Source organism: Orcinus orca, chromosome 13, assembly GCF_937001465.1.
Source record: "Orcinus orca chromosome 13, mOrcOrc1.1, whole genome shotgun sequence".
NCBI classification, from domain to species: Eukaryota; Metazoa; Chordata; class Mammalia; order Artiodactyla; family Delphinidae; genus Orcinus; species Orcinus orca.
The window spans coordinates 19,057,200-19,083,567 of record NC_064571.1 but is presented as its reverse complement, the minus strand read 5'-3'; the positions used below and the strand labels follow the sequence as shown (position 1 = coordinate 19,083,567).

At 37.5% G+C, this 26,368-nt stretch overlaps 1 protein-coding gene across 3 annotated transcripts in view; it reads left to right on the top strand.

The window, feature by feature from the left end:
• Nucleotides 1–17,194, top strand: part of CTNNA2 (catenin alpha 2) — a 1,200,774-nt gene extending 1,183,580 nt beyond the window's left edge. For all 3 annotated transcript variants that reach the window (XM_049695784.1, XM_049695785.1, XM_049695786.1), the window contains one exon: nucleotides 16,008–17,194. In XM_049695784.1, coding sequence (XP_049551741.1) covers nucleotides 16,008–16,295 — 288 coding nt within the window. In that variant the 3' untranslated portion in view covers nucleotides 16,296–17,194. The remainder of the gene's footprint in view (nucleotides 1–16,007) is intronic.
• Nucleotides 17,195–26,368: the final 9,174 nt, after the last annotated feature.

Sequence of the window (26,368 nt, the reverse complement as noted above, 5' to 3'; positions counted from 1 at the left end):
TAGAGTGAAGATTAAGTGATGTAAAATATTGGCTGGGATGCTCAATATATATTGAATCTGGAAAATATCCAAAGTACATTAACCCAATACAGAGACGTATTAGTCAAATTTTATCAGTAGGCTGCTCTTACAGATCAGTTTAAGAGGCAGCCTGAGCTAAGAATCCATCACCCAACTGGCTAAACACTGGGGACGTATATACCCAATCCTACTGTGGCTTATGTGGTGCTAGCCAGAACATGACAATAAAGGGACAGGAAGTACTTGTTCATAAATAGCAAGAAGTCTAGTTCTAAGACAAGACTTTCACATGCACACAAAGTCTTTGAAGACAAAGCAGCAAATAAGTAACTAATTATTTCATGCCAGCAAGAAATGTAACAGGAGTTGAGCTGCAATCACCAAGGATAGCTCCATGGATGCTCATATTACGAGAATGGTTTATCTTTATTTTTTGGCTGACCTTTATTTCTTTTAGGAATGCACTCCACAGTCAGTTTTTGGGTCCCCGATAGCAGGTTCCTCTGTTACATTTATTTTGAGAATGACATTTCCTGAGCATTCTCCAAAAAAAGGGAAAAATTAGATTGTAACTAGACCACCTCACCCATATTTCAGCCCTAGTCATCCCCACTGTCAGGTGGAAAAGAAAGCTTACCTCATTTTGGAAGCACCTTGTTCTTGTCTTGTTAAGGCTTATGGTACTCTCACCCTGGGCGTCTATTGGAATACCCTTCCCTGTGCAGACTTTCTTGGGCCTGAGTTACCCAGGTGGTCCAATAAATTATGATGAAGATTCTAAAAGGACTCACCCAAGGTACCCAGAACTTATGTAATAATCTTTTATAGTGACATACTTATTTAAAATTTTAAAAGTTTACTTTTAAAACTGGTGAAAATATATTGGTATTAATAACCCCATTTTACAGCTGAAGAAGCAGAAGCTCAGAGAGGTTACAAGAGTACCCCAAACTTTCCTAGTCAGCAGCTAGCACAGCCAAGATTAGAGCCAATTTCTCTTTGTGCTGTTGTGCTTTGTGCATTTGAAGGATGTTGCTTGTCCCTGTCCCCCTTAGACTAGTAGTTGAACAAGAAATACAGGATATAGTATCAGTCAGATAGTATACATGATGGTAACAACTAAGATATGTTGTGTTCTTAAAAACTATGTCAGCCTTACATCATATCATGGTGCCCATTGTGTGGTTGAGTAAAAGGCTTTGTTGTAGAAATTTAGAATAAAAAAGTTTTTTTCATAAACTTTGTGTAAATAGCAAGTGGTATATGTGGTGGCTAGTGGGAAGGAGAATTAGATGTTGTATTTGATCAAGTTTTCTTTGAAAATGTAAGTGACTTTTTAGTGGCTGGCAAGAAAACGAGTAAGTAGAAGATGAAGTCCTTACTATGTGCCTAATTCATATCTCATGTGAATCGTGATTGCAGGACTGGAAGGTGGTGTGACCTTTTATTCCTTTATGACTTAAGGAAATCCACTTCATTACTGCTTGGTCACATGATTCACATTTATGAATAGTTAAAAGCCACCATAATTCATACTGAGCTCCAGATAAATGGAACCAATAGCCAGGAATAGAGAGTTCAGGGCAGGAAAACACTAAGGTGGATTTGCCTGGTCAAAGAAGATTGCATGTAGTGTGTCACGTGGGTAAACTGAAGCTGAGTTCTACCAGATATGAGTTTGTGAACCCAAGTTCACGAAGAACTTAATTTTTCTCTATTTCCTTTTATGTAAAGAATGAATGATGGTATCTATCTTATACATCTTAGAGATCATTTATTAAGTTCCCAGAACTATACCTAGAAAACATAGCTCAGTGCTTCACAGACACTGGTACTGTTAATGAGAGAGATGATCCTTAAAGAAAGCCCAGTATTTTATACACAGAAAGTAATAAACACAAATAATTGAATTATGGATGTTTTCTGAGCAAAGGATGATCCTGAAGCTATACCACTGAGGGGAAGAGGTCATAAGACTTGTATTGTAGCTAGATAACATTTACTTTGTATATTATGTCCCTAAATCCCACTGTCCTGCTAATATTTTGCCTTTGGGTACTCTTCCATGGAAGAATAAACAGATTGATGACATGGGGAGTTGGGTACTGGACTAGGCATTGTGCCCTACCTTTCCGTCTTTGGACAAGCTTTGTCGTCTCTTACTTCCTCATCTGTAAAGTTGCAATTATTCAACAACATTCAGCAAATATTTATGGAAGACCCATATGCTAGACACTGTTTTAGGTGTTTGGGATATAGCTTGGGGTGAGGGACAATAAACCCATGAAAAAAATATTTGTTAGATGATGACGAGTGTATGAAGAAATACTAAAATGGAAAGAGGAGGAGTTAATGCTGGGAATGGAGTTGCAATTTGGAAAGAGAAGTTTTCACTGAGATACTGATATCTGATTAAATATCTGATGGAGTTTAGCGACCAAGCTTTACAGGTATCTGAGGGAAGAGCATTCTAGGCAGAAGAAAAAAGTATAAAGGCACTGAAGGGCAAGCATGACTGGTCTGTCTGAGCAATAATCAAGAGAGCAATGTTTTATTTATTTATTTATTTATGGCTGCGTTGGGTCTTTGTTGCTGTGTGCGGGCTTTCTCTAGTTGCAGCAAGAGGGGCTACTCTTTGTTGCAGTGTGCGGGCTTATTGTGGTGGCTTCCCTTGTTGTGAAGCATGGGCTCTAGGCACGTGGACTTCAGTAGTTGTGGCACGTGAGCTCAGTAGTTGTGGCTCATGGGCTCTAGAGCACAGGCTCAATAGTTGTGGCACATGAGCTTAGTTGCTCTGCGTCATGTGGGATCTTCCTGGACCAGGGCTCAAACCCGTGTCCCCTGCATTGGCAGGTGGATTCTTAACCACTGCACCAGCAGGGAAGTCCCCAAGAGACCAATATGTAGTAGTGGAGTGAACAACAGAGAAATCAGAACTATTGGTAACCAGATTTTATGACCTTGAAGGCCACTGTGATAGTCTTGGATTTTACTCAGATTGAGATGGGGCACCATTGGACGATGTTGAGAAGAAAAGCAATATTATTTGAGTTTATGTAACAGAACTATTCTGGTTCCTGTTAAAGGGAGGAAAGAGTGAGGAGCAAGGAAACTAGTTAGGGGAAGATATTGAAACAATCTAACAAGAGATTCTGTTGGGGCTTGGCCATGGTGGTAATAGTGGAGAAGGTGAGAAAAGGTCAAATATTGGATATATTTCAAATATGCTGCTGACAGACTATGATGGAAGATTGGATGCTGGGTCAGAGAGAACAAGGTGTAATATAAAATTCTGGGTTTTTAACCTAAACAGTTGGAAGAATTGTGTTGTCAGTAACTGAGACTAAGAAGACAGTGGGAAGAGCAGGTAACTCATACTTGTCTCTGGAATGTTGGGAAGAGTCATTAAGAGAAGTCTGAAGAAGCTTAGGTTATCCTCTAAATGTTGAGAGGTCTTTGTGAAAGTAAGAACTTTTGCAAGAACCTGAAGTAAGATCCAGATGGAAGTTAAGTACTTACAACTCACTGTGTTCTAAGTAAGATAGGAAAACTTCACCTGAATCTGTGACAATGTACACAGTGAACACTTGGAAATTAATTAAATATGTGATGAAACTGGTAGTGAGTTTACATCTCACAATGAGAAAAGTAGTGGCCAGGAAAAAAGAAAAGTATTTGGAGAGTATTGTTCTATGTCTACTCAAAGAATGTTTCAAAGTAGGCAGAAAAATGTATTCAATTATGAAAAGCCATGGGTTAACTGCTCAAATTTAAAACTAATTTAATTAAAATTACTGACTTTAAAAGATGCATTATACTGAAGACCTCTTATGAGCCCTTGAATAATGATATCCATTTCTTTTTGTTGTTATTCTCATTTCTGTAATAAAAGAAGAGTTGAGGGCTTCCCTGGTGGCACAGCAGTTGAGAGTCCACCTGCCGATGCAGGGGACACGGGTACGTGCCCCGGTCCGGGAAGATCCCACATACGGTGGAGTGGCTAGGCCCATGAGCCATGGCTGCTGAGCCTGCACGTACGGAGCCTGTGCTCCGCAACAGGAGAGGCCACAGCAGTGAGAGGCCCGCGTACCGCAAAAAAAAAAAAAAAAAAAAAAAGAAGAGTTGAAATTTTAGGTTGATGTAGTGAATTATTTTGTATAGTTACATATATGTCTAAGATTTCACATTAGTTTTCTGCATTATATTTAAGAGATTATTCTTTATGAATTATACAAGGAGAACAATATGCTAATGAGGGAGAAACAATATTAATATACCCCTGTTAATCAAAGCATAGCCTTTGGGGGGAGGGTTCGAAGGCCCATAGTGGATATGGTAAATGGGTTTAACCTTGATTGCTCACTCTCATCAATTGCTAGTGATTGACTGCCGTGTGTTTTGAGAAGAATTCTGAGATCTTGTCTAGGATCAATAGAACAAAGGACTGTTATTGACTGGATGTGCCTGATAAAGGTACCAATGAAGAAATGGTAGCAAGTATGTCACACATGAACCATCCTTGCCTTCACTAAAAGAGGCATTTCTGGAAGAGGCTTGGAGCATTGACAAGTATGGCTTGTTTAAAGGTTACCCATTCTGTTTTTGTTTTATTTTGTTTTGTTTGTTTGTTTCTTTTGCACCTAACTTACTTCTTGGTACCTCCTGGTCCTTCCAGACTGTAGCCTAGGCAATGTCCTTTCTTTATAGTTTGACTTTTAATTATCCTGGATTTTTTGGTTAGTCTATTTTCAAGACCTGGCCTTTGCTAATTTATTTGGTTAATAAATATGAACAAAATATAACCAAATGCAGCAAGATTGGTATGCTTATGTTTTGGGAAGCTGGGTGGATGAAACTTTCAAGCACCCCTGAAGAATATGTAGATTCAACACTGTGAGTCTATTGGTGGGTTAAGATAATGAGATAAGCTGATCTCAGTTGAAGACAGCAGGTGTTAGGTCCAATGGGCTAAAAATTTTAAATAGCCCATTTTATAGAACAATGGATTTAAGACTTTAGGAAACAAATCTAGGAATCCCAACTGTATTTTGATGGAGTTGAAGCACAGGGCTTGGGAGGTTGATCTTCAGTGTTTGATGTGCAGAAGAGGGAACTGTGTTTGAGGTAGCTTAGGACACTCTCAGCTGGGTTCTGACGACAATATAAGAGTTGAATTAATTAGGCTGTTGAACTTCCCAGGTAACATTATTATGCTTTTCAATAAGAAATATCTAGAAATAATATCTTAACCAAAACAAAGAGTATGATTTTTTTTTTGAAGAGCCTGAATTTTTGAAATGTTAAGCCCTATATGTGGTTGGATAAAATATTTTATACTCTTTCTTTTGATGCCTCTCAAATAAGATCTTTAAACATTACTTTCCAGGACCAGATTGGCTTCCCTCCACCTCCTACTAGAGCCATCTTGACTTTTTAACTATCCAGTCTTTCTCCAGCCCCTATAAGCCCTAAATGTTCTTAGATATTTTGGGTGCCATGCATAAATCCCCCATGTTTTCTTATACTGAATCTTGAGCCTTCCTTTCCTCCATCTAAAAGATTCAGTAGTGCTACAAAAGATACAACTTACGGTGCTTTTCTATTCTCCTTGTGAACTTCTCCATGCCTTTATCAGTACAACATTAAAACTGTAATAATCAGGCATTGAGAACAAGCCAAGGTGACAGTAGCTTCAGTAAGAAGAAGGTTAGAGAGAGTCCAAAATGCTGGATTGGGTGGATGGAGGGTGTGGAGAAACCTTGAGAGGAGAAAGTAGAGGAGGAGGAGGTGGAAATGGAAAATATGATTTTAAAAAGACCCTTTTTAAAAAGACTCAAACGGTGATTTAAGGAAAGGTGGATCACAGTAATAATAAAAGCTTATGATTTGCTAAGGGCCTCCATGTGCCAGGCATTCAGCTTCAAGGGTGTTATCTCATTTAATACTTAATAATCCTAGAAAGTGCTTTTTTTCACTTTTACTTTAGAGAAAGATAAGAAAGAGTTTCAGGTAGAGCTAGGTTAAGTAGCTCTCCCAAGATCACATAGCCAGTGATTAGACCCATCAGGTTTGAGCTCAGGTTTTGAGTCCAAAGTCCAAAATCCAAGCTTTCGTTCACTGTAAGAGAGGAAAAGATAAAACAGGATGGAGTAACAGGGAGAGTTGGAAGTGGAGCATGAAATGTAAGAATGCATTGCCAGAGGGGAGAGAATGTACAGGACTTGGAAGAATGAGGTGGAAAGAGGGTACTAGAATCCTGAGGAGGGGTAGCAAACACTCCTTGGGGAAGGGGTCTCTTCTGCTGCTCTTTACTCTCTTCATCCAGGACTCAGGTAGCAACAGAGGCTTTGACCAGCTCTTTCCACACACCTGATGAGGAGAGAGTTATGGGCTGGATGGGAGTTTAGTTTCCTCAACATATGAATAATGCCACATGATACAACTGTTAGTGATTGAATGTGGAGAGGAGTGAACAGATGGCGAAGAATAATCCAGGCTTCCAAATTATGCTCCCTTCCCAGGCACAACCCTCCATCAACCAGCACCCAAACCTGTGGTCCTTGACTCTTTGGATCTATTCTTCACTTAGTAGTTGCACATTGTATTCTGGAGCCTAGGAGCTGTTTTGTAAGGTGTTAAATGGCCTTTATCACTTATCAACAAATATACCATGACCATGCAAAGTTCAGCATTTCTGAGAGTACTGGGCCCACTGGTGGCTCTTTGATTCATTTTGTGAAGACATATTTCTCTTGGATTCTTGGGCAGTGGCTTGTCTTAAATTTGCCTCCCAGTAATGGTAATGCAGAATAGTGTGGGAGAATGAGGGAAATAAAGGGATCAAATGTGGTGACCTTCTGCTAGCTGGCTGCCCCATACAGAAGGCAAAAAGGAGCTGTAGCCCTTTGAAAGTCTGAGCCTTGGTTGGTGAAGACACGATGATTCTCATGATCAGAGATGACAAAATCAACAATCAATGCATGGAATATGTATGTGACATAAAGATATTCCTACCCAGGAATATCTCCCAGTTTGTAATATATATATATATATATATATATATATATATATATATCCATCCACTGGCGCATGGTCTCTTGTTGGATTTATTTCCTATGCTTCTGTTGTTATGTGAAAACAACCCAGAGAAAACCTCTGGGCCAGGAGATCCTGATGTGTAGGAAAAGGAACAGTATGGGAAGGCAGAAATATAGAAAAGGGAGGTGGGGACTTCCTGGAATAGAGATGCCTGTTCATAACTTTCCAAGGGGTAACACATCCCAATACTCCCATTTCTCCTTGGGATTCCAAGGTTAGCAAAAATGCCTTGTTTGGGGTTGAGCAAAAACTTTTCTGCTTTAAATGGTGAGAAAAAAAATGGCTCTAAGCCATATTTAAGAAATTTGTTGACTGTAATTAAGCCTTCATGGGAATCCCCAAGGTTTACTTACCTATAATTGAAAAAATGCAAATGAAGACAGTTAATCAGTGGACTGGCTGACTAAGAAGTACTACCTACCTCAATGAATTAGAAAGGAAAACACAAATATGTCCAGTTGAGAAAGTTACCTGAGAACCATTGGTAAATTTCTCAGCAACACTGGAGCTTTTTTTTTTTAAGCCTGGCTGAGATTGCAGTGCTTGTCTGCTAAGGCCTTTGCCAACTTCATCTTGAGCCATTACAGACATATTTCCCAACAACTGGCCTTCAGCCTTGGGAGAGCACCAGCTGCCTCCCTGGCAGCACTCAAGGAATCCCTGCAGAAAAAATAACAGACCTTTTCTCCTCCTTTCTGCTGTGATTGAGCCACTACTTAAAGTTGAAAAACATTTACTTTTCAAGATCCTGTAATCAAATGGGAACACCCTTGGGATTAAGCCAACTCTTCAGGAGTTAGCCTACAGTATTCTTGCTTTCAGTTATCAAGGATTAGTACATGTTCTAATATTAATAGATTTAATGCAGTTTATTTTTTGTTTTAACGATCATCACAGCCATACCTGTGATGGTCATTTTCACTTCAGACGTCATACTTGTTAGTATATTCAGCTAAGTTTTACCCTCTGATTTAAAATCATCCCCAAAATGCTTTGTACTTCTGTTCATACTTATGTCTTCAGCTTAATTATTTCATTAATTAGCAACTCATACTGTGGTGTCAGTACAAATTCACAGTTTGTCCCTTAAAGTTAGCTATGGGAAAAAAGATTAAATGCTGCATCATTTAAATAAAAAAAATACTTGTTCGAGGTTGATTGGTAGTAACAGAAACAGAAAGTATTAAACAATTTAAATATAGAAGTATCTGTGTTATAAACTATATCAAGTTGTTTTTGACAACTTTTTCAAAATATGACCTCTTGGAGGAGGGAGGTAAAGAAGTTTCCTTTCTCATGCCACTGAGCATATTCTCAAGGAGCAAGGTGCTGTGATTGATTAGTAATGCCTGCCATGGACACCATAGGGGTGAGTGCAAATTGCTGCCCTATGTTCACCACTGTCACTGTCTTAACAAGAAGGATTTCAACTTCGCTAATTTATTTCATTGTTGATGTTTGATGAGGAAGAGTGTGTAGACTAGGACACTGAAATGAGGGTTTACCACACAGGAATAATCTTTTTTGTATTCATGTAAACATCCATGAAGTGGGGAAAGATGTGATTAGGCCGAACCTTTTCACCATATCTTTGTTTGCTTCAGTTATTTATTACCCTGGACTTGCTAGCATTTTATAAAAGTGTTATTGATATAGACTCTGGAAAATGTAGGGAGATATTTCAAGGTATTTCAAATGTATCACAGTTTCTAAGGGGATCAAATATCTCTTAAAATCCTCATGGATTTTTCAAACATGAAATGTTCTTCTTGGCAGATAATAGGCTGCAATGCTGTGGGTTTCTAACCTCCCATTCATTAACAGCAAAACTGACTTGTAGCAAAGTCTCTCTTTTTTTTCCTACAGGTAGTTTGTGACTCCTTTTGGAGAGATAACTGTTTAAATATAAATAAATGGCCAGCTCCAATAGAGAGATTCCAGTTTTCTCAGGGTATTTACTTTCAATTTATTATCAATTCTTCCAGCACAACTTCCTCCCCTCAAAACACTATCCCAGCCCTGAATATGTATAGTGTAGGCCCATTAAAATATTTCTTGTTCTTATATGTTAAACACTAAGTTAGTCCCATTGAAAGATCTTGCACATGGTTAAAATGGACTCTACCCAGTTTAGCATTCTCAAAGTCATTAGCACTATCAGTTATTATTTGAGAAAATTAGAATAAAAGAGCCTAGGCCCAAATGGGACTAGGTTACCGTTCCCAGGCACTTCTAAGCTTTTCAAGGTAATCACTCCTTGGCTTTTATATTTCAAAATCACCTTCAAAATTATTTGGTTTATTTTATTCAATTTAGCTTAGCCAGTAGTCCAATGACATTTGCATTATTTTTAATGCAAGGACGGATTGCTTTGTACTTGGGATTTGCATGAACTACCATTTATGGTTCATTATTTTGTGGTAATAGATAATCAGCTTTTTGGAAATAGATTCATTTCCAGGTTATATTTCTATCTCTACATGCATATTTTAAATGGATTAATGTGGAGCACAGTGAAATCCTAATTCTCTTCTCTAATTATATTCCTGACCCTCACAAATTAACATCCTAAGATGTTCACTATGTCATATGTGGTTAATCCAATGCATTTCTCTCCACCTCTTTCAGATTACTTTGCACTTTTGACAATGGTATTTTTTTTTTTATTTGGGGTGAGGGTGTTTTTTTAAAGCCAGTTGTTAAATCTAAACTGCATTAGCTTTATTGCTGGTTGGCCCCAGGAGGATCAACATTATTATCAAGGGTGAAGGATTGCTAATTACCTAACAGAATCGAAAGTAGCCTTGGCTGTCAAGGGAATAGTTAAGATATTTCTTGATGATGTTATGTCTTAGATTATTAAAAGAATATTGATTTTGATCTTGAAAGTATAATGCAGAGAAAAATTTTAGTAGATTTATTGGACTTTTTGACCTGTGGGAAGAATATGGGTTTAATATCTAATTCCACATTCTATTAGCTCTCTCTGTAGAAACACTAAATAAGAAATGTGAAGGGAAGAAAAAATCAGACAGAAATTGACATAAATTATATACTTACTGTATGCAGAACTGGAAGGACCCATATAAACAAAACATGGTTTCTTACAACTTGCTCCCTGAATTTCACTCACAGAATTTCAACTCTTCCTTTGATAACTCACTCTACCTACATGTAGCACACACACACCTCACTATGTCCAAAGTTAAACTCAACAGTTCAGCACTTCAGCTTCCCACTTATTTCTATCACCTGGATGAATACATCCATATATACCAAATTGTACTAGCTAGGAATTTCAGAATTGTCCTTCCTCAGCAATCTTAACCATCCAGGCATGAACAACGTTCTATTTAACCCATTAGAAAAGCAGTAGAAAAATAGAGGGATAGACTGTAGGGTAGAGAGTAAATGACAATTTGGTATTTCAAGAAATGCAGTTGCACTTTCATTTGAAAGAGTGTGGTTTGAGTCATGCAGTCACATTTCTGTCAAATTCTATTTCTATTGGAACTGAACACCTCTTGCAGTATAATCCCCATGTTAATGAAATAGCATGAAACATAATGACATGGTGTTTCAGAAATCTTCAGATGATCCCGTAAATTTTGAGTCATTGTAAGCACTTTTCACAATTCATAAGGAATTAAGCAGCACAAATATCAATTAATGGAAGAATCACATTTCAGGAAGTCTTCCCTCTAGTATTTCTCGCTACTCAAAACGCAAAATGAGGAAAGTGTAGGGAAAGAGAAATCTGTCTATTAGAAGTTAAGTGAGGTTAAGAAGAAGAGAGTGGTAATAGAGGCAGAAAAAGAGCCAGAAAAACCCTATAGAATTGGCTGTAAAACAGCTCTCCCGCCCTTATTTGCTTTTCATGGACTGTAATAGAACAAGATGTGAGGAAACATCTGTTGCCTTTTTAAAATAGTACTTTGATATTTTAAAAAGAATAGTGACAGAATTAGGAGAAGCCTAATTTCCGTGGTTAGGGACAGCAGACACCTATGGAATAGAATAGAGAGAATTAATCTAGTACAGCTTGATAAATTTGGGGACTATGGATTCGTCTGCCATGCTCGACACTGAGAAGCATCATAGAGCAATGGTTAGAGCATGGGCTCTGGAGTTAGGCTTCCTGGGTTTAAATCTTGGCTTTCCCACTTAGCTGAGCATAATAGTATTCCCTGTCTGAGGGGTGGATGTGAGATTGAATGAGAGAAAGGAAACTTGAGAAGTTAGTCCAGAGACTGGCTCATGGTAACATTTGCTAAATGTAAGCTATTATTATTATTTTTTTAAATTAAGTAGCCACTTCTCTTAGACTTGATATAAGAATTTAATGGGCTGCCTCATAGGAATAGAAAGGCCCTTGAGCAGGAAAAGATACAAGTCTCTTTCTGTGGATAAGTCTACTCAGTGTATATGCAAGCCAGCTTGAGGAATGGCTGGCGACAGTCCACCTTTGAGACTTATGTAAGCTAGCAAGACCAGCCCAGATAAAGGCTTAGGACACTAACCAGAGTAGCTGAGCCCCACCTGAGGGTACAACAATATACAGCAGTCATTACTGCTGTATATTGAATGTACTTCATAAAAACAGAGCAAGTACAAGAAAAATCTGCAGGGATCGGATCCCAGGAACTGCTGCCGTCAAGGTGCATCTAAGCCAGGAGACCAGTCAAAAGGCCAGGAAGGATTGCTGGGCAGTAGCACATCCCAAGCCAGGAGATTTAGTTAGAAAGAATTCAGGCTCTGAGGATGAGACTAAAAATCACAGACCAGGTGAGATGGACGCTCTCACTAGACTTAGTCATGATGTTTATAGGATGCCCAGACAGAGTTAATAATTGAGATCAGTTCATTTCGAATGATAGTTAGTCACTGAAAAACAAGACCCCAGAGATTAAATGATGCTTCAGAGAAGTAATGCAATGTAGTGGTTCAGATGTTGGGCTTTGGAGAGAGAGAGTACAGGTCTTAATTCCTACTTTGCCAGTTACTACAGGGACAAGTTATCCTACCTCTCTAAGCTTTCCTTTTCTCATCTTTAAAATGGGGGTAACAGTTTCTACTACAAGGAGTTTTGAAACTTGAGTCATGCAAATTAATTAAAAGGACTAAGGCAATGCCAAGCACCTAGTAAGTGCTCAAGTAATGTTGGGTATTAATATTATTAGAATTTCATTAACACGTCTTGTTTGAAAATGCCCTAGTTACAGTATACACCACAAAATAGAGCACAATTATGTGAAATAAGTTTTCTTAAACTTTCCATTTAAAAATCTTCTTTCCATGTAGCTTTACTCTTTTTAATGTATTTTCTTTAGGAAGTGAATTTTTAGCAAGATGTGCCACTTGGAAACCAGGTCTCAGTGCTATTTTGGACAAGTATAAAGGAGACCCATTTTTAAATAAAACAAATTATGATTGTGCTGAAAATGATCTAAATCATTACAGTGGGTATAGGGCAAATGGTAAAATTTATCCCTGGGGAATTCAAGTTTTAAGAAGAAGTCAAATTTTATATTAATTTTAGATTGGCCTTATTGCCTTGGAGTATATTTGTTCAGGCTTACCTGGCCCTCACCTCCTCGCTTTGCCTTGCCATGAATTCAGTACCTGCCCCACCAGGTGGCTTGAACAAAATCATTGACTTTATAATTTAGAGCTGTCTCACTGTCAACTAATGTGTTAGGTTTATTCATAGGATTCCTGTGTCAGGCTGGGAGAGCAAAGGGGTTCTGAAGAAGAAACAGGCTATCATATTTTTGCAGCAGAATTAGACACCATCTATCTGAAAATGGAATCTGTGGTAAAAATCTCCAAATTATTTGTAATTCTTCTTTTTGGATCCACTCAATTCTCCCAACTCAATTCTCCCAAGATTTGCTTTTCGGGGGACAATTTAAAATACAATAGACATATCTTGCCCTAATCTAATTCTGCTAATTCTGTTACCCCAAAGCAAATCAACAGAACTGCCCCTGATATAATATAATTCTACTCTCTCTTTACCCATAGCACACAACAAAAGTAACTAACTTTATGACCGAATTTTACTCTTTTCTGAAACCTTATAGACTTTTACAGGGAACTGTCAATTGGCCAAGGCGTATGGTATCTAGCTCCTAAAGAAACTATGACTGATCTAATCATCCCAGCATTTTGCTATCTTATCTATTTTCTTCATTATTTGTACTTCTGCCTGGGGGTATAATTGGAAAGATGAAAAAGTGAGATTCAGTTGGATAATTAGCTGTGATGTTACCAAACTTGTTGATGGTGGAAGTCCTGAAATCATTGGTTGAAATAATCCTTGAGAGAGTCCTTGGGTGTCATTAATCCAGTGGTTCTTAACCTTTGGCATGAATCAGAATCCCCTGGATTGCCAGTTTTTTTGATTCAGAAATGTGGGGATTGGCCTGAGAGAGTGCATTTCTAACAGGTTCCCAGGTGATGCTGGTTCAGAGACTGTACTTAGAGAATCACTGGACCAATCTGTGCCTGTTTTCCCTTCTATTAACATGAATAATCTAGAATTTGCTTCTCCTTAGCTAACTTTAGAAACTTATGCTGTAAAAGTAAACATTATGGGTTAAACAGTTATTTTGGTATATGGACACCTTATACAGTGTAATAGAATTGGTAACATAACTAGTTACTCTATCCAATTGGTTGATTTAATTTGCAAAGCAATCAATTATATATTCATTGAGTCGTGGCTCTAATCCACAAATCTCAGCTTCTCTATATTATTGTGGCGTCAATGTAATACTGGCTTTTAATCATGTGTGTGTGTGGTGAAGCCTCAGTTTTATGGTATTGCAAGAAATTCATACGTAGAAAGCTTCTTCCATTGTTTTCTCAAATAATCTGATTTTATGAGCTTTTTTATGGTAGAAGAATTGAGTTCATTTCTCATAGAATTTTTAAACTCAGAATAATGTTTATTTAGCTTTAATAAAAGATGTAGAACAGATAACAGCCAGAACAACATAATAGAGTCTTTAGATATAACTTCTTTTTTTTAACATCTGTTATGGAGTAGAATTGCTTTACAATGGTGTGTTAGTTTCTGCTTTATAACAAGTGAATCAACTGTACATATACATATATCCCTATATCTCCTCTCTCTTGTGTCTCCCTCCCATCCTCCCTATCCCACCCCTCTAGGTGGTCACAAAGAACTGAGCTGATCTCCCTGTGTTATGCGGCTGCTTCCCACTAGCTATCTATTTTATATTTGGTAGTGTATATATGTCCATGCCACTCTCTCACTTTGTCCCAGCTTACCCTTCCCCCTCCCCGTGTTCTCAAGTCCATTCTCTATGTCTGCGTCTTTATTCCTGTCCTGCCCCTAGCTTTAGATATAACTTCTGATGTCCCCAGTCACTGCTTGGGACTTGCTTTGGTCACAAGAAATGACAAGTTAAGTGAAATCAGGTCACATCACATAGTGGAGTCACTGTGTTTGGGGTCACTGGGCATAACACTGTTAATTACTTCATACCCAGAAGGTTGTACACCTAGTTCCTATTCTCTAATATAGCTACACCGATTACAAGTTATACAATGAACAATCTCAGCAACTAGGAGCACATTACTTAGGAACATTCTTGGATCCCTCATTTAACTGCAATGGATACATTTCCTTAGTTACTATTAGAGGTTTAATGAACAGACTGCATTCAGGCATCCCTGAGGCTGGAGTAATATTTGCAGTCCAGCTGTTAATTCTTTCCTTTCACTAGGTGACATGTAGAATCCTGGCTGAAAGGGGGTCTGAGAAATGGAGTTTTGAACTTTTCTAGCTTTTGTGGTCCAGGAGTTTGAAACAGTTATCGAATGGTCTAGTATACAGTCTATAACACACTGCCTAACTGGTTAAAAGCAGAAAAGAGGTAACTTGAAAAATACCTGGTCTTAGAGTCTGGAGATGAACTTCTACACCTACTCTGCTCTAAGTTGTGACTGGTCTTAGCAATTTTAAAGCCATTCTACCCAATAGGGTGACAGTGTGGCACAGTAGTACAGTCTTTAAGGACCCCATCACTTAAGCTGTATAAACCTGTGAAAATTGCTGGACCTCTGCATGCACCAGATCTCTCACCATATAATGGCAATGACAGTAATACCTCCATCACAGGGTCGTTGTGAGAGTTAAGTGGGGAAACAAAGTTCTTAAAATAGCATTTGGCACATCGTAAGAAATCAATATTTCATTAGCGCATGGATAAGGGGGTCTCATTGAATGTTCTTTGACCTATGCAAGCCTGACACAACTGTTGATATTTTATACGAGGTATATTTAAGACCTGGGAATAGTCAGGTACCGCAGCACAATAAACACCTAAGTAAAATGTCAGCACACCCATGGACGTATTCCTCTGCTTAGCTGCCTGCATCCCTACCAATCCTGAGCTCAAGATGGAGAAATAGTCTACAAATAGATACTTCCACTGAGAGCCATAAAACCCCTTATAACGTTTTATTCGTTAGTGCCTGCCAAATGCTTTTCAAATAATTGTCATTATTACCAATCAGCCTAATGCAATAACATGACATGTTCCCCTTTGGAAAACTTTTGTTATGTTGGAATTCTTACATGCCAAAAGGAGGGTTTTGTCTTTCGAGGTACTGGGATTTTAGAAAACTGCATATCGTCGAGTATCCTCTATTTTTTCTTTTTATTTTGGGATTAGGGCTAGAAGACAGGTGACTGCTTTGTAACCTATTCTCCTTATCATGTAACAATCTGCTCCTTTTTCGGCAATACTGTATACTTGCATAAACACAACATTGTTTTAACTGAGAAATTGCACCTCCATCTTCTGAATGTTGTGCCTTGGCTAACCCAAGTATATTTCATTCTTCTTCCACTCCAGCTGGACAGTGCCACATCGCTCATCCAGGCAGCTAAAAATCTGATGAATGCTGTTGTCCTCACGGTGAAAGCATCTTATGTGGCCTCAACAAAATATCAGAAGGTCTATGGGACAGCAGCTGTCAACTCACCTGTTGTGTCTTGGAAGATGAAGGCTCCAGAGAAGAAGCCCCTTGTGAAGAGAGAAAAGCCTGAAGAATTCCAGACACGAGTTAGACGAGGTTCTCAGAAGAAACACATTTCGCCTGTACAGGCTTTAAGTGAATTCAAAGCAATGGATTCCTTCTAGGACGATAGGCTTTAACAAGAAAGCTTTTTCTTTCTTTTCCTTTTCTATTCTTTTCTTTTTAATTCCATTTTTGTATGTATACCTGCTGACTCATATGCCTCTGGCATGGGGAACTAAGGGAGCAGTGTCTGTTTGCATGTAAGATGAGATGTGATCAATAGTGCTGATCCATCTGTAGCCCAGGGAGGGGACAGGGAGTTCCTGTCCCAAGGTGGCACAGAGCTGTCCTTTGCAACATTCTAGTAAAATTGGGCAAAGAGTTCACATTGCAATGTTTATGGGAGCGGGAGGGATGGGGAAAATAAACTTAACTCTACAAAAGCAAACTCTAATGCATGCAAGAATCATTAAGTTGGCAGGTATATTAATAAGCGAAAAATCTGGAAGTGTAATGGTAGAACATAAAGCTTGTATTGCTTCTGTTTCAGTGCAAAAGTGTACTAGCCAATACGCTTAAGTGTGTGGCCCACAAATTGAGCAATTTAACGTTGACATCATATCGATGATATTATGTGGAGTTTTTACTAAGGGGAAACTAACTCGTCCAGCCGAAAATGTTTCTTTTAATCTGTATTCTGTTCTTTCTCTCCTAGTCGTGCCATTACTAGTGCTCATGTTATCAATTTCCCCCTTTACTGAAAACATAAACATTTATTTAAAACAATTATTATCCTTCTGGGGGCACTGGAAGCACAATGTGGTGATCATCTTGCTTTTACTTTTTTAAAAATTTGAACTATGATTTTGCTAGAAATAGGAAGCCCAGTGATGGAATGTTAGAGGAATGGAAACTGACAGTGTGTGAAGATTTAGAGGCAAATACATAGGTGTAGCTTGGAGTGCTGGTATCTAATATACCATTGTATCCACTAACTCGAAATAAACACATTTAATCTTGACATCTGAAGAATGCTTTCCTTCTTTGAATGCATGCTTATAAAAGATTAGCTCATCTTCTTGAAAACTGATTAAAAATGCTTTGTGTTCATTTTTAGAAATTGGAGGTAAAAGTAGCTAGGTGATATGTAAAGAAAACTCTGGGATATCTTTAAGTCCAGGAATTGTTTTTTGTGTGTGTTTTCCCATGTGTTTTTATTCACTTTCAAACTGAATCTAAAATGAGAAAGTCATGTGTTAGAATTTTCTGGGCCACGTTTAGCCCTGGGCTAAACTTAAGAAACTTAATGTGTTCTCAGAGAGAAACTGAATAAATATATATATATATATATATATATATATATATATATAGAGAGAGAGAGAGAGAGAGAGAGAGAGAGGTCCATTAATTTCAAAATATTTTATTCATTTCAATATTTTATTCATTCATTCATTTTTTATATATACTGTAAAAAAGAGGGTCTATGTCCCATTACTAAGAAAGAGTGGGCTGTAGTCTTTCAGCTATAGCTTGAGGAGTGAGGAAATAAAAAAACTAATATTCATTTGAGTTCTCGAAACTCCTCCCATTTGAATGATCTCTACAAGTTTGCAAGTTATAGTATGTCTCCAGAAGACTTCTGGTAAAACGTGTGCATTTCTTAGCAATGTGATAACATATTGGGAGACATGGACACCTATGCTTTGTGTCAGCTTAGGTACAAAGTCCCAAAGAGAAGAGACTGAGAAGTTGTGGAAGAAGAAACAGTCCAAAATGTTATTTAGAGATGGTTCTGCTCAAATCACTGCTCACCACCACCCCATGATGAAAACACCACTCAGGCTGAGAATGATCTACGGATGGAGAAGCCACGATGAAAGCTGTAGAGTGATTTTCAACACTAATCATTAAACCACTATTTCAACTACCTTGCTCCCTTAATTTGCATAAACACTGAGAAAGGCAACTATTGACATTGTCACAACTATTTATGGAATGCGTCCTCTGAGCCAGGTCCTAAGTTGAGCACACCACTGTGTGTACTTATTGGTAACATTGTGTAACTCTCTGGGTTTATGCATTCTGTGATTTCATGGGTTGAAAGTACTCTTCAGACTAGCCAAGAAACTTTTAAAATTCAAAGGCTTCTTGGCAAATCCTGAAAAACAGTCAGCAGGCATCAGAGGAGCATCTAGAGAATGTCATTGACTTTGCCCTTAAATTTGAGTTAATTTTTTTTTTGCGCTATGCGGGCCTCTCACTGTTGTGGCCTCTCCCGTTGCGGAGCACAGGCTCCGGACGCGCAGGCTCAGTGGCCATGGCTCACGGGCCCAGCCGCTCCGCGGCATGTGGGATCTTCCGGACCGGGGCACGAACCCGTGTCCCCTGCATCGGCAAGCGGACTCTCAACCACTGCACCACCAGGGAAGCCCGAGTTAAATGTTTTAATACATGAGTGTGAGCAATGTTTTATGTGTGTGGTTTCTGGAAATCAGTCCTTGATTTTATTTATTTTACCAAAGTTTACTGAGTAAAAGTCATCACTGCCCATCATTTCTCTTGTGATCAAGGAGAATAATAACTATTCAGATACATAATTAAATATCAATACTGTGCTGAGAGCACTCTAGCAATAAAAAAGCTTAGCGTTTGTTTCCTGGCCTCAAGAAAATATAGTCTAGCTGGGAACGTAGGATACAGACAGAAAATGATAAGTAAATATGTCGTGAAATCATGTTCAATGTGACAAATGAAGAAGGTAAAAAAAATGACTACTGTGTAGGACAAAAATTGTCAAAACACATTGGGAACTAAAGTATTTGGGGAAGGATTAATGGAAGAGATAGGATTTGGAAATGAGGAAACAATAATTAAATATATTCTACATGAATGAAATGTATAAATGAATACATTTGGTAAGGGGAATGACTGGAGTGAGCATTCAAGGAAAAAAGAACAGCATACTTTAAGGTCTGAAGACAAGTGCTGTCACAGGAAACATAATGTGGATTAGGGGAAAATAAATGTGGAAATGTAGTATGAGGCTAGACTAAGGTGGGCCATGAAGGAGTGTGACCACTATCAACAGGAAATGTGGAGTTTTTAAGTGGAATGGTGACACAAGCAAGCAGTTCCTACATAAGATGAAACTGATAATCTATGAGGAGGTGAGACATGAAAGGGGCTAACTAATATTAGTTAAAAGGGACATATGTGATAGAAATGTAAGAAAAAAATGCAGTTACTCCTTGAATAACTAGATGTGGAGTAAGAATGATTAAAGTACTATATAATTTATTCAGGGAGACTAAAGAGTCAGAAAACCAAAAAATATCTACAAAATAGTATGTGAACATGGGTTAGAACAAACCAAATATATGGTATATTTGAAAAGACAGGGAATAGGTAATTAATCCCAAGCAAATGGAGTTACATGGGGTATTTCCTACAAAGGTAGCACCTTGGAATAATGGATGATCAATATTCCTGATGGGTGGAAACTAAATAAATCTCAACTTCCTTTTTGCTAGGATTGATGGTTCAAAAGATAAAATCTTTATATTCTTCTAAGGACCTAAAATATCCAGGGAAACATAGGTTACCTTCAGAAGATCTCTAGTTTTTCCTCCACTAAGTGTTGAAGAATGTGAAGCCAATTTTAATTTTAGAAGTCAACTTTTATAATCAGTTGGATCATGGCTTAACTCATGGATAAACTGGCTATATGTGTCATTATGACTACATCGTCATTTTTGAGCATCAGTTACAGGTAGGGAAACTTTCAGACACTAGAAGTATAAAGATCTATAAAATACTGTGTACAGCTGAGTCAAGAAAAATAAGCCTTCAAAATATTGTGATTTGATAAATTGTAGTCACTAAATTTGCTGGTAGTAGATAATAAGTCATTTGATCTCTGTTGCTGTGTCATTGCCTACTAACCAAATAAAAGAGGTCAGTACTTACTCTTCACTTGAAGAATGTGGAATTTTTAAAGGTAGTGAAAGGAAGTGATTAACTACAGAAGGCCGCTAATGATTTTTTTTTTTAACGCTAGTGCCTAAAAGTGCCAACAGCAAGTGGTGGACTAGGAAGCTCCAGGCCCTTGTTCATCCATGAAAACACAAAGTAAACAACAAAACACCAACTGAAGTAGCTTTGTAGGAAATATAGAAACCAGTTACAGATTTGTAGTAGCCAAACAAATGTTTAACCAAGATAAAGTCACACTTATTATGGAAGGAAATTTGGAGGTATCTTTGCTCACCCATATCTTGCCTCTTCCCTGGCAAAGCATGAGGAAGAAGCTGTCCAATTTCCGGTTCCTCCCATGCAATGGAAAAAAGAGAGTCAAACTTGTTTGCATTGTTCTGGCTTGTCTGCAGCTTCCTAAGTGACTGGTTACTGTTTTGTCTAACAAGGAGCTATGGTGGAAATGGTGGCATAGTTTGGATATCAGGTTGGAGCCCACTGAAAGCAGTGGCAGTCACCATGGCATCTAAGAGCTGTAGGGGGGCTACAAACCTGTGAGCTATTGGTGGCAAGAAATTATGGGCAGAGGAATACAATAGAACATTAAGACTCTGAGAAGAAGCAGAGATGAGACTGTTAGGGAATATAAGACATTTAAAGGAAACCATACAACTAGGGATATTGGGTGGGAAAAGCACGCACACATGCCCAGGGAGCAGGCATGCTTAGAAAGGCCTGAAAAGAATATAAGCATTTATGCTAGGTTGATTAGTGAAGACCTTTCCCTTTACAGAACCAGTCTGTAAAGACTGACAGAGGTGGCTGTGTTTTCAAATGCCCAACTATATGTTGTCTACAAGTGACTCGCATCAGATCTAAAGAAACATATCAGTTGAAAGTGGAAGGATGGGAAAAATATTCCATGCAAATAATAACCAAAGGAAGGCAAGAGTGGCTATCCTAATACCAGACACATAGATGGATGGAACAGAATAGAGAACCCAGAAATAAACCCACACAGTTAGGGTCATTAATCTGTGACAAAGGAGGCAAAATTATACAATGGAGAAAAGACAATCTCTTCAGTAAGTTGTGCTGGGGAAACTGGATAGCTACATGTAAAAGGATGAGATTAGAACTTTTCCTCACCTCATATATAAAAAATTAATTCAAAATGGATCAAAGACCTAAACGTAAGATTTAAAACTATAAACATCCTAGAAGAGAACATAGGCAGAACACTCTTTGACATAAATAGTAGCAATATTTTTTGGATCTGTCTCCTAAGACAAAAGAAACAAAAGCAAAAATAAATGGGACCTAAATTTAAAAGCTTTTGCACAGAAAAGAAATCATTGACAAAACAAAAGGCAACCTGCTGAAAGGGAGAAAATATTTGAAAATGATATGATCAATAAAGAATTAATATAAAAAACTTATATATAGCTTATATGACTCAATATCAGAAAAAAGAACCCAATTAAAATGTGCAGAAGACCTGAATAGACATTTTTAAAAGAAGATACACAGATGGCCAACATGCACATGAAAAAATGCTCAACATTGCTAATCATCAGAGAAATGTAAATCAAAATTACAATAAGATATCACCTTACACCTGTCAAAATGGCTACCATCAAAATGTCTACAAATAGCAAGTGTTGGTGAGTATGTGAAGAAAAGGGAACCCTAGCATACTGTTGGTAGGATTATAAAATGGTGCAGCCACTATGGAGAACAGTATGGAGCTTCCTCAAAAACCTAAAAATAGAACTACTGTATGATCCAACAATTTCATTCCTGGGTGTATATCCAAATAAAATGAATGCAGTGATTCAAAAATATACATGTACCCCAATGTTCATAGCAGCATTACTTACAATAGCCAAGATATGGAAGTAAGTGAAGTCTCCATCAACAAATAAATGGATAAAGAAAAAAATACACACACACACACACACACACACACACACACACACTGGAATATTACTCAACCATAGAAAGTATGAAATCTTGGGTTTCCCTGGTGACACAGCGGGTGAGAGTCCATCTGCCAATGCAGCGGACATGGGTTCGTGCCCCAGTCCAGGAAGATCCCACATGCCATGGAATAGCTAGGCCTGTGAGCCATGGCCACTGAGCCTGTGTGTTTGGAGCCTGTGCTCTGCAACGGGAGAGACCATAACAGTGAGAGGCCCATGTACCGCAAAAAAAATAAATAAATAAATAAAAATAATGTATGAAATCCTGCCATTTGCAACAACATGGGTGGACCTAAAGAGTATTATGCTTCATGAAATAAGACAGAGAAAGACAAATACTCTATTTTAACACTTATATGTGGAATTGAAAAAATAAAATGAATGCATATATTAAAACATAAATAGACTCACAGATATAGAGAACAAACTCATGGTTACAAGTTGGGAGAGGAAAGGGGGGATAGATGAGATACAGGTATGGGATTAAGAGACACAAACTACTATGTACACAATAAATAAGCAACAAGGATATATTGTACAGCACAGGGAAGTATAACCATTATTTTGTAATAAATGTGAATGGCATATAACCTATAAAAATATTAGATCACTAAGTTGTACATCAGAAACTAATATAATATTCTTAATCAACTATACTTCAATATAAAAAAGTATACTAGAACAACTGTACCCCAATAGATTGAATAACCTAGATGAAGTGGATAAGGTCCTAAAAACACACAACCTAAGAATACTGAAGCATGAAGAAATTGAAAATTTGAACAGACCCATAACCAATAAGGATATTGAATGAGTAATCAAAAACATTCCAACAAAGAAAAGCCCAAGGACAGATGGCTTCACTGGTGAATTCTACCAAATATCTAAAGAAAAATTAACACCAATCCTCAAAATCTTCCAAAAAAATTGAAAAAATGGGAACACTTCTGTACTCATTCTATGGGGCCAGAGTAATCCTGATACTAAAGCCAGACAAAGGTACTGCAAGAAAAAAGTCTACAGACCAGTATCACTGATGAATATTGATGCAAAAAAAATCAACAAAATTCTAACAAACAGAACTTAACAGCACATTAAAAGGATTACAAAACCATGGCCAAGTGGGATTTATTCCAGGTCTGCAAGGATGTTTCAACATACAAAAATCAATCAATGTAATACACCACATTAACAGAATGAAGTAAAAAAAAAACAACACATGATCATCTAACTTGATTAAGAAACAGTATTTAACAAAATTAAATATTCTCATGATAAAAACACTGAACAAGCTAGAAATAGAAGGAAATTACCTCCAAATATTAAACAACATAAGTGAAAAGCCCACAGTTAACATCTTATCAATGGTGAAAGAGTGAAAAATTCTCCTGTAAGGAAGAAGACAAAGATGCCAGATTTTACCTTTTTCTACAACATAGTATTTGAAGTCTTAGCAAGAGCAATTTGTCAAGAAAAATAAATAAAAAGCATCCAAGTTGGAAATGAAGAAGTCACATATTTTCTCTGAGTAAAATTGAAATATTTTTTTAAACATCTTTATTAGAGTATAATTGCTTTACAATGGTGTGTTAGTTTCTGCTTTATAATAAAGTGAATCAGATATACATATGTTCCCATATCTCTTCCCTCTTGTGTCTCCCTCCCTCCCACTCTCCCTATCACACTGCTCCAGGCATTCACAAAGCACAGAGCTGATCTCCCTGTGCTACACAGCTGCTTCCCACTAGCTATCTATTTTACGTTTGGTACTGTATAAATGTCCATGCCACTCTCTCACTTTGTTCCAGCTTACCCTTCTCCCTCCCCATATCCTCAAGCCCATTCTCTAATAGGTCTGTGTCTTTATTCCTGTATTTCCCCTACTTTCTTCATGACCATTTTTTTTTTTTTTAGATTCCATATATATGTGTTAGCATACAGTATTTGCTTTTCTCTTTCTGACTTACTTCACACTGTATAGCAGACTCTAGGTCCATCCACCTCACTACAAATAACTGAATTTCATTTCTTTTTATGGATGAGTAATATTTCATTGTATATATGTGCCACATCTTCTTTATCTATTCATGTGTTGATGGACACTTAGGTTGCTTCCATGTCCTGGCTATTGTAAATAGAGCTGCAATGAATATTGTGGTACATGACTCTTTTTGAATTATGGTTTTCTCAAGGTATATACCCAGTAGTGGGATTGCTGGGTCATATGGTATTTCTATTTTTAGTTTTTTAAGGAACCTCCATACTGTTCTCCATAGTGGCTGTAACAAGTCACATTCCCACTAACAGTGCAAGAGGGCTCCCCTTTCTCCACACCCTCTCCAGCATTTATTGTTTGTAGATTTTTGATGATGGCCATTCTGACTGGTGTAAGGTGATATCTCTTTGTAGTTTTGACTTGTATTTCTCTAATGATTAATGATGTTGAGCATTCTTTCATGTGTTTGTTGGCAATCTGTATATCTTCTTTGGAAAAATGTGTATTTAGGTCTTCTGCTCATTTTTGGATTGGGTTGTTTGCTTTTTGATACTGAGCTGCATGAGCTGCTTGTAAATTTTGGAGATTAATCCTTTGTCAGTTGCTTCATTTGCAAATATTTTCTCCCATTCTGATGGTTTTCTTTTCATCTTGTTTATGGTTTCCTTTGCTGTGCAAAAGATTTTAAGTTTCATTAGGTTCCATTTGTTTATTTTTGTTTTTATTTTCATTTCTCTAGGAGGTGGATCAAAAAGGATTTTGCTGTGATTTATGTCATAGAATGTTCTGCCTATGTTTTCCTCTAAGAATTTGATAGTGTCTGGCCTTACATTTAGGTCTTTAATCCATTTTAAGTTTATATTTGTGTATGGTGTTAGGGAGTGTTCTAATTTCATTCTTTTACATGTAGCTGTCCAGTTTTCCCAGCACCATTTATTGAAGAGGCTGTCTTTTCTCCACTGTATATTCTTGCCTCCTTTATCAAAGATAAGGTGACCATATGTGTGTGGGTTTATCTCTGGGGTTTCTATCCTGTTCTATTGATCTATATTTCTGTTTCCATGCCAGTACCATACTGTCTTGATTACTGTAGCTTTGTAGTATAGTCTGAAGTCAGGGAGCCTTATTCCTCCAGCTCCGTTTTTCTTTCTCAAGATTGCTTTGGCTATTCAGAGTCTCTTGTGTTCCCATACAAACTGTGAACTTTTTTGTTCTAGTTCTGTGAAAAATGCCAGTGGTAGTTTGATAGGGATTGCATTGAAATCTGTAGATTGCTTTGTATAGTATAGTCATTTTCACAATGTTGATTCTTATATGCAGAAAATCCTAAAGATTCCCCCTTAACATTTAAAACTAGTACATAAATTCAGCCAATTTGCTAGATACAAAATCAACATATAAAAGTTTGCTGCTTTTCTACATGCTAGCAATGAACAATCAAAAAAAAAGTTAAGAAACAATCCCATTTACAGTAGCAGTGAAAAGAAAACAGGAATAAACTTAACCAAGGAAACAAAACACATGTACACTGAAAACTACAAAACACTGAAAGAAGTTGAAGACATAAATGAATGGAAAACAATCCAGTGTTCATAGATTAGAGGAATTAATATTGTTAAGGTGTTGATACTACCTATCTACAGATTCAAAGCAAATCCTGTCAAATCTCAATAGCTTATTTTCAGGAATAGAAAAATCCACCCTCAAATTCACATAGAATCTCAAAGGACCCTCGAGTAGCCAAAACAATCTTGAAAAGAACACAGTTGGAGGCAACACAATCCCTGATTTCAAAATTTATTACAAAGCTACAGTAATCAAAACATTGTGGTGTTGCCATAAAGACAGACATATAGACAGTGGAACAGAGTAGAGAGTTCAGAAAAAAAAACTAAAACAAAAACCCTCACACATAAAGTTAAATGATTTTCAACCAGGGTGCCAAAACCATTAAATGGGAGAGAACAATTTTTTTTTCAACAAACAATCCTGGGAAAAATGAGTATCCACATGCAAAATAAATAGTTGGGACTCTTATATTACACCATATACAATAATTAACTGAAAATGGATCAAAGACCTTAACATAAAAGCTAAACTGTAAACATCTTACTAGATACGTGAAAATCTTCAGAATATCAGATTTTACAAGGACTTCTTGGATATGACACCAAGAGCACAGGCAACAACAAAAAAGCAGATAAATTGAACTTCAGAAATAATTTATCTGTGTGCATCAAAGGAC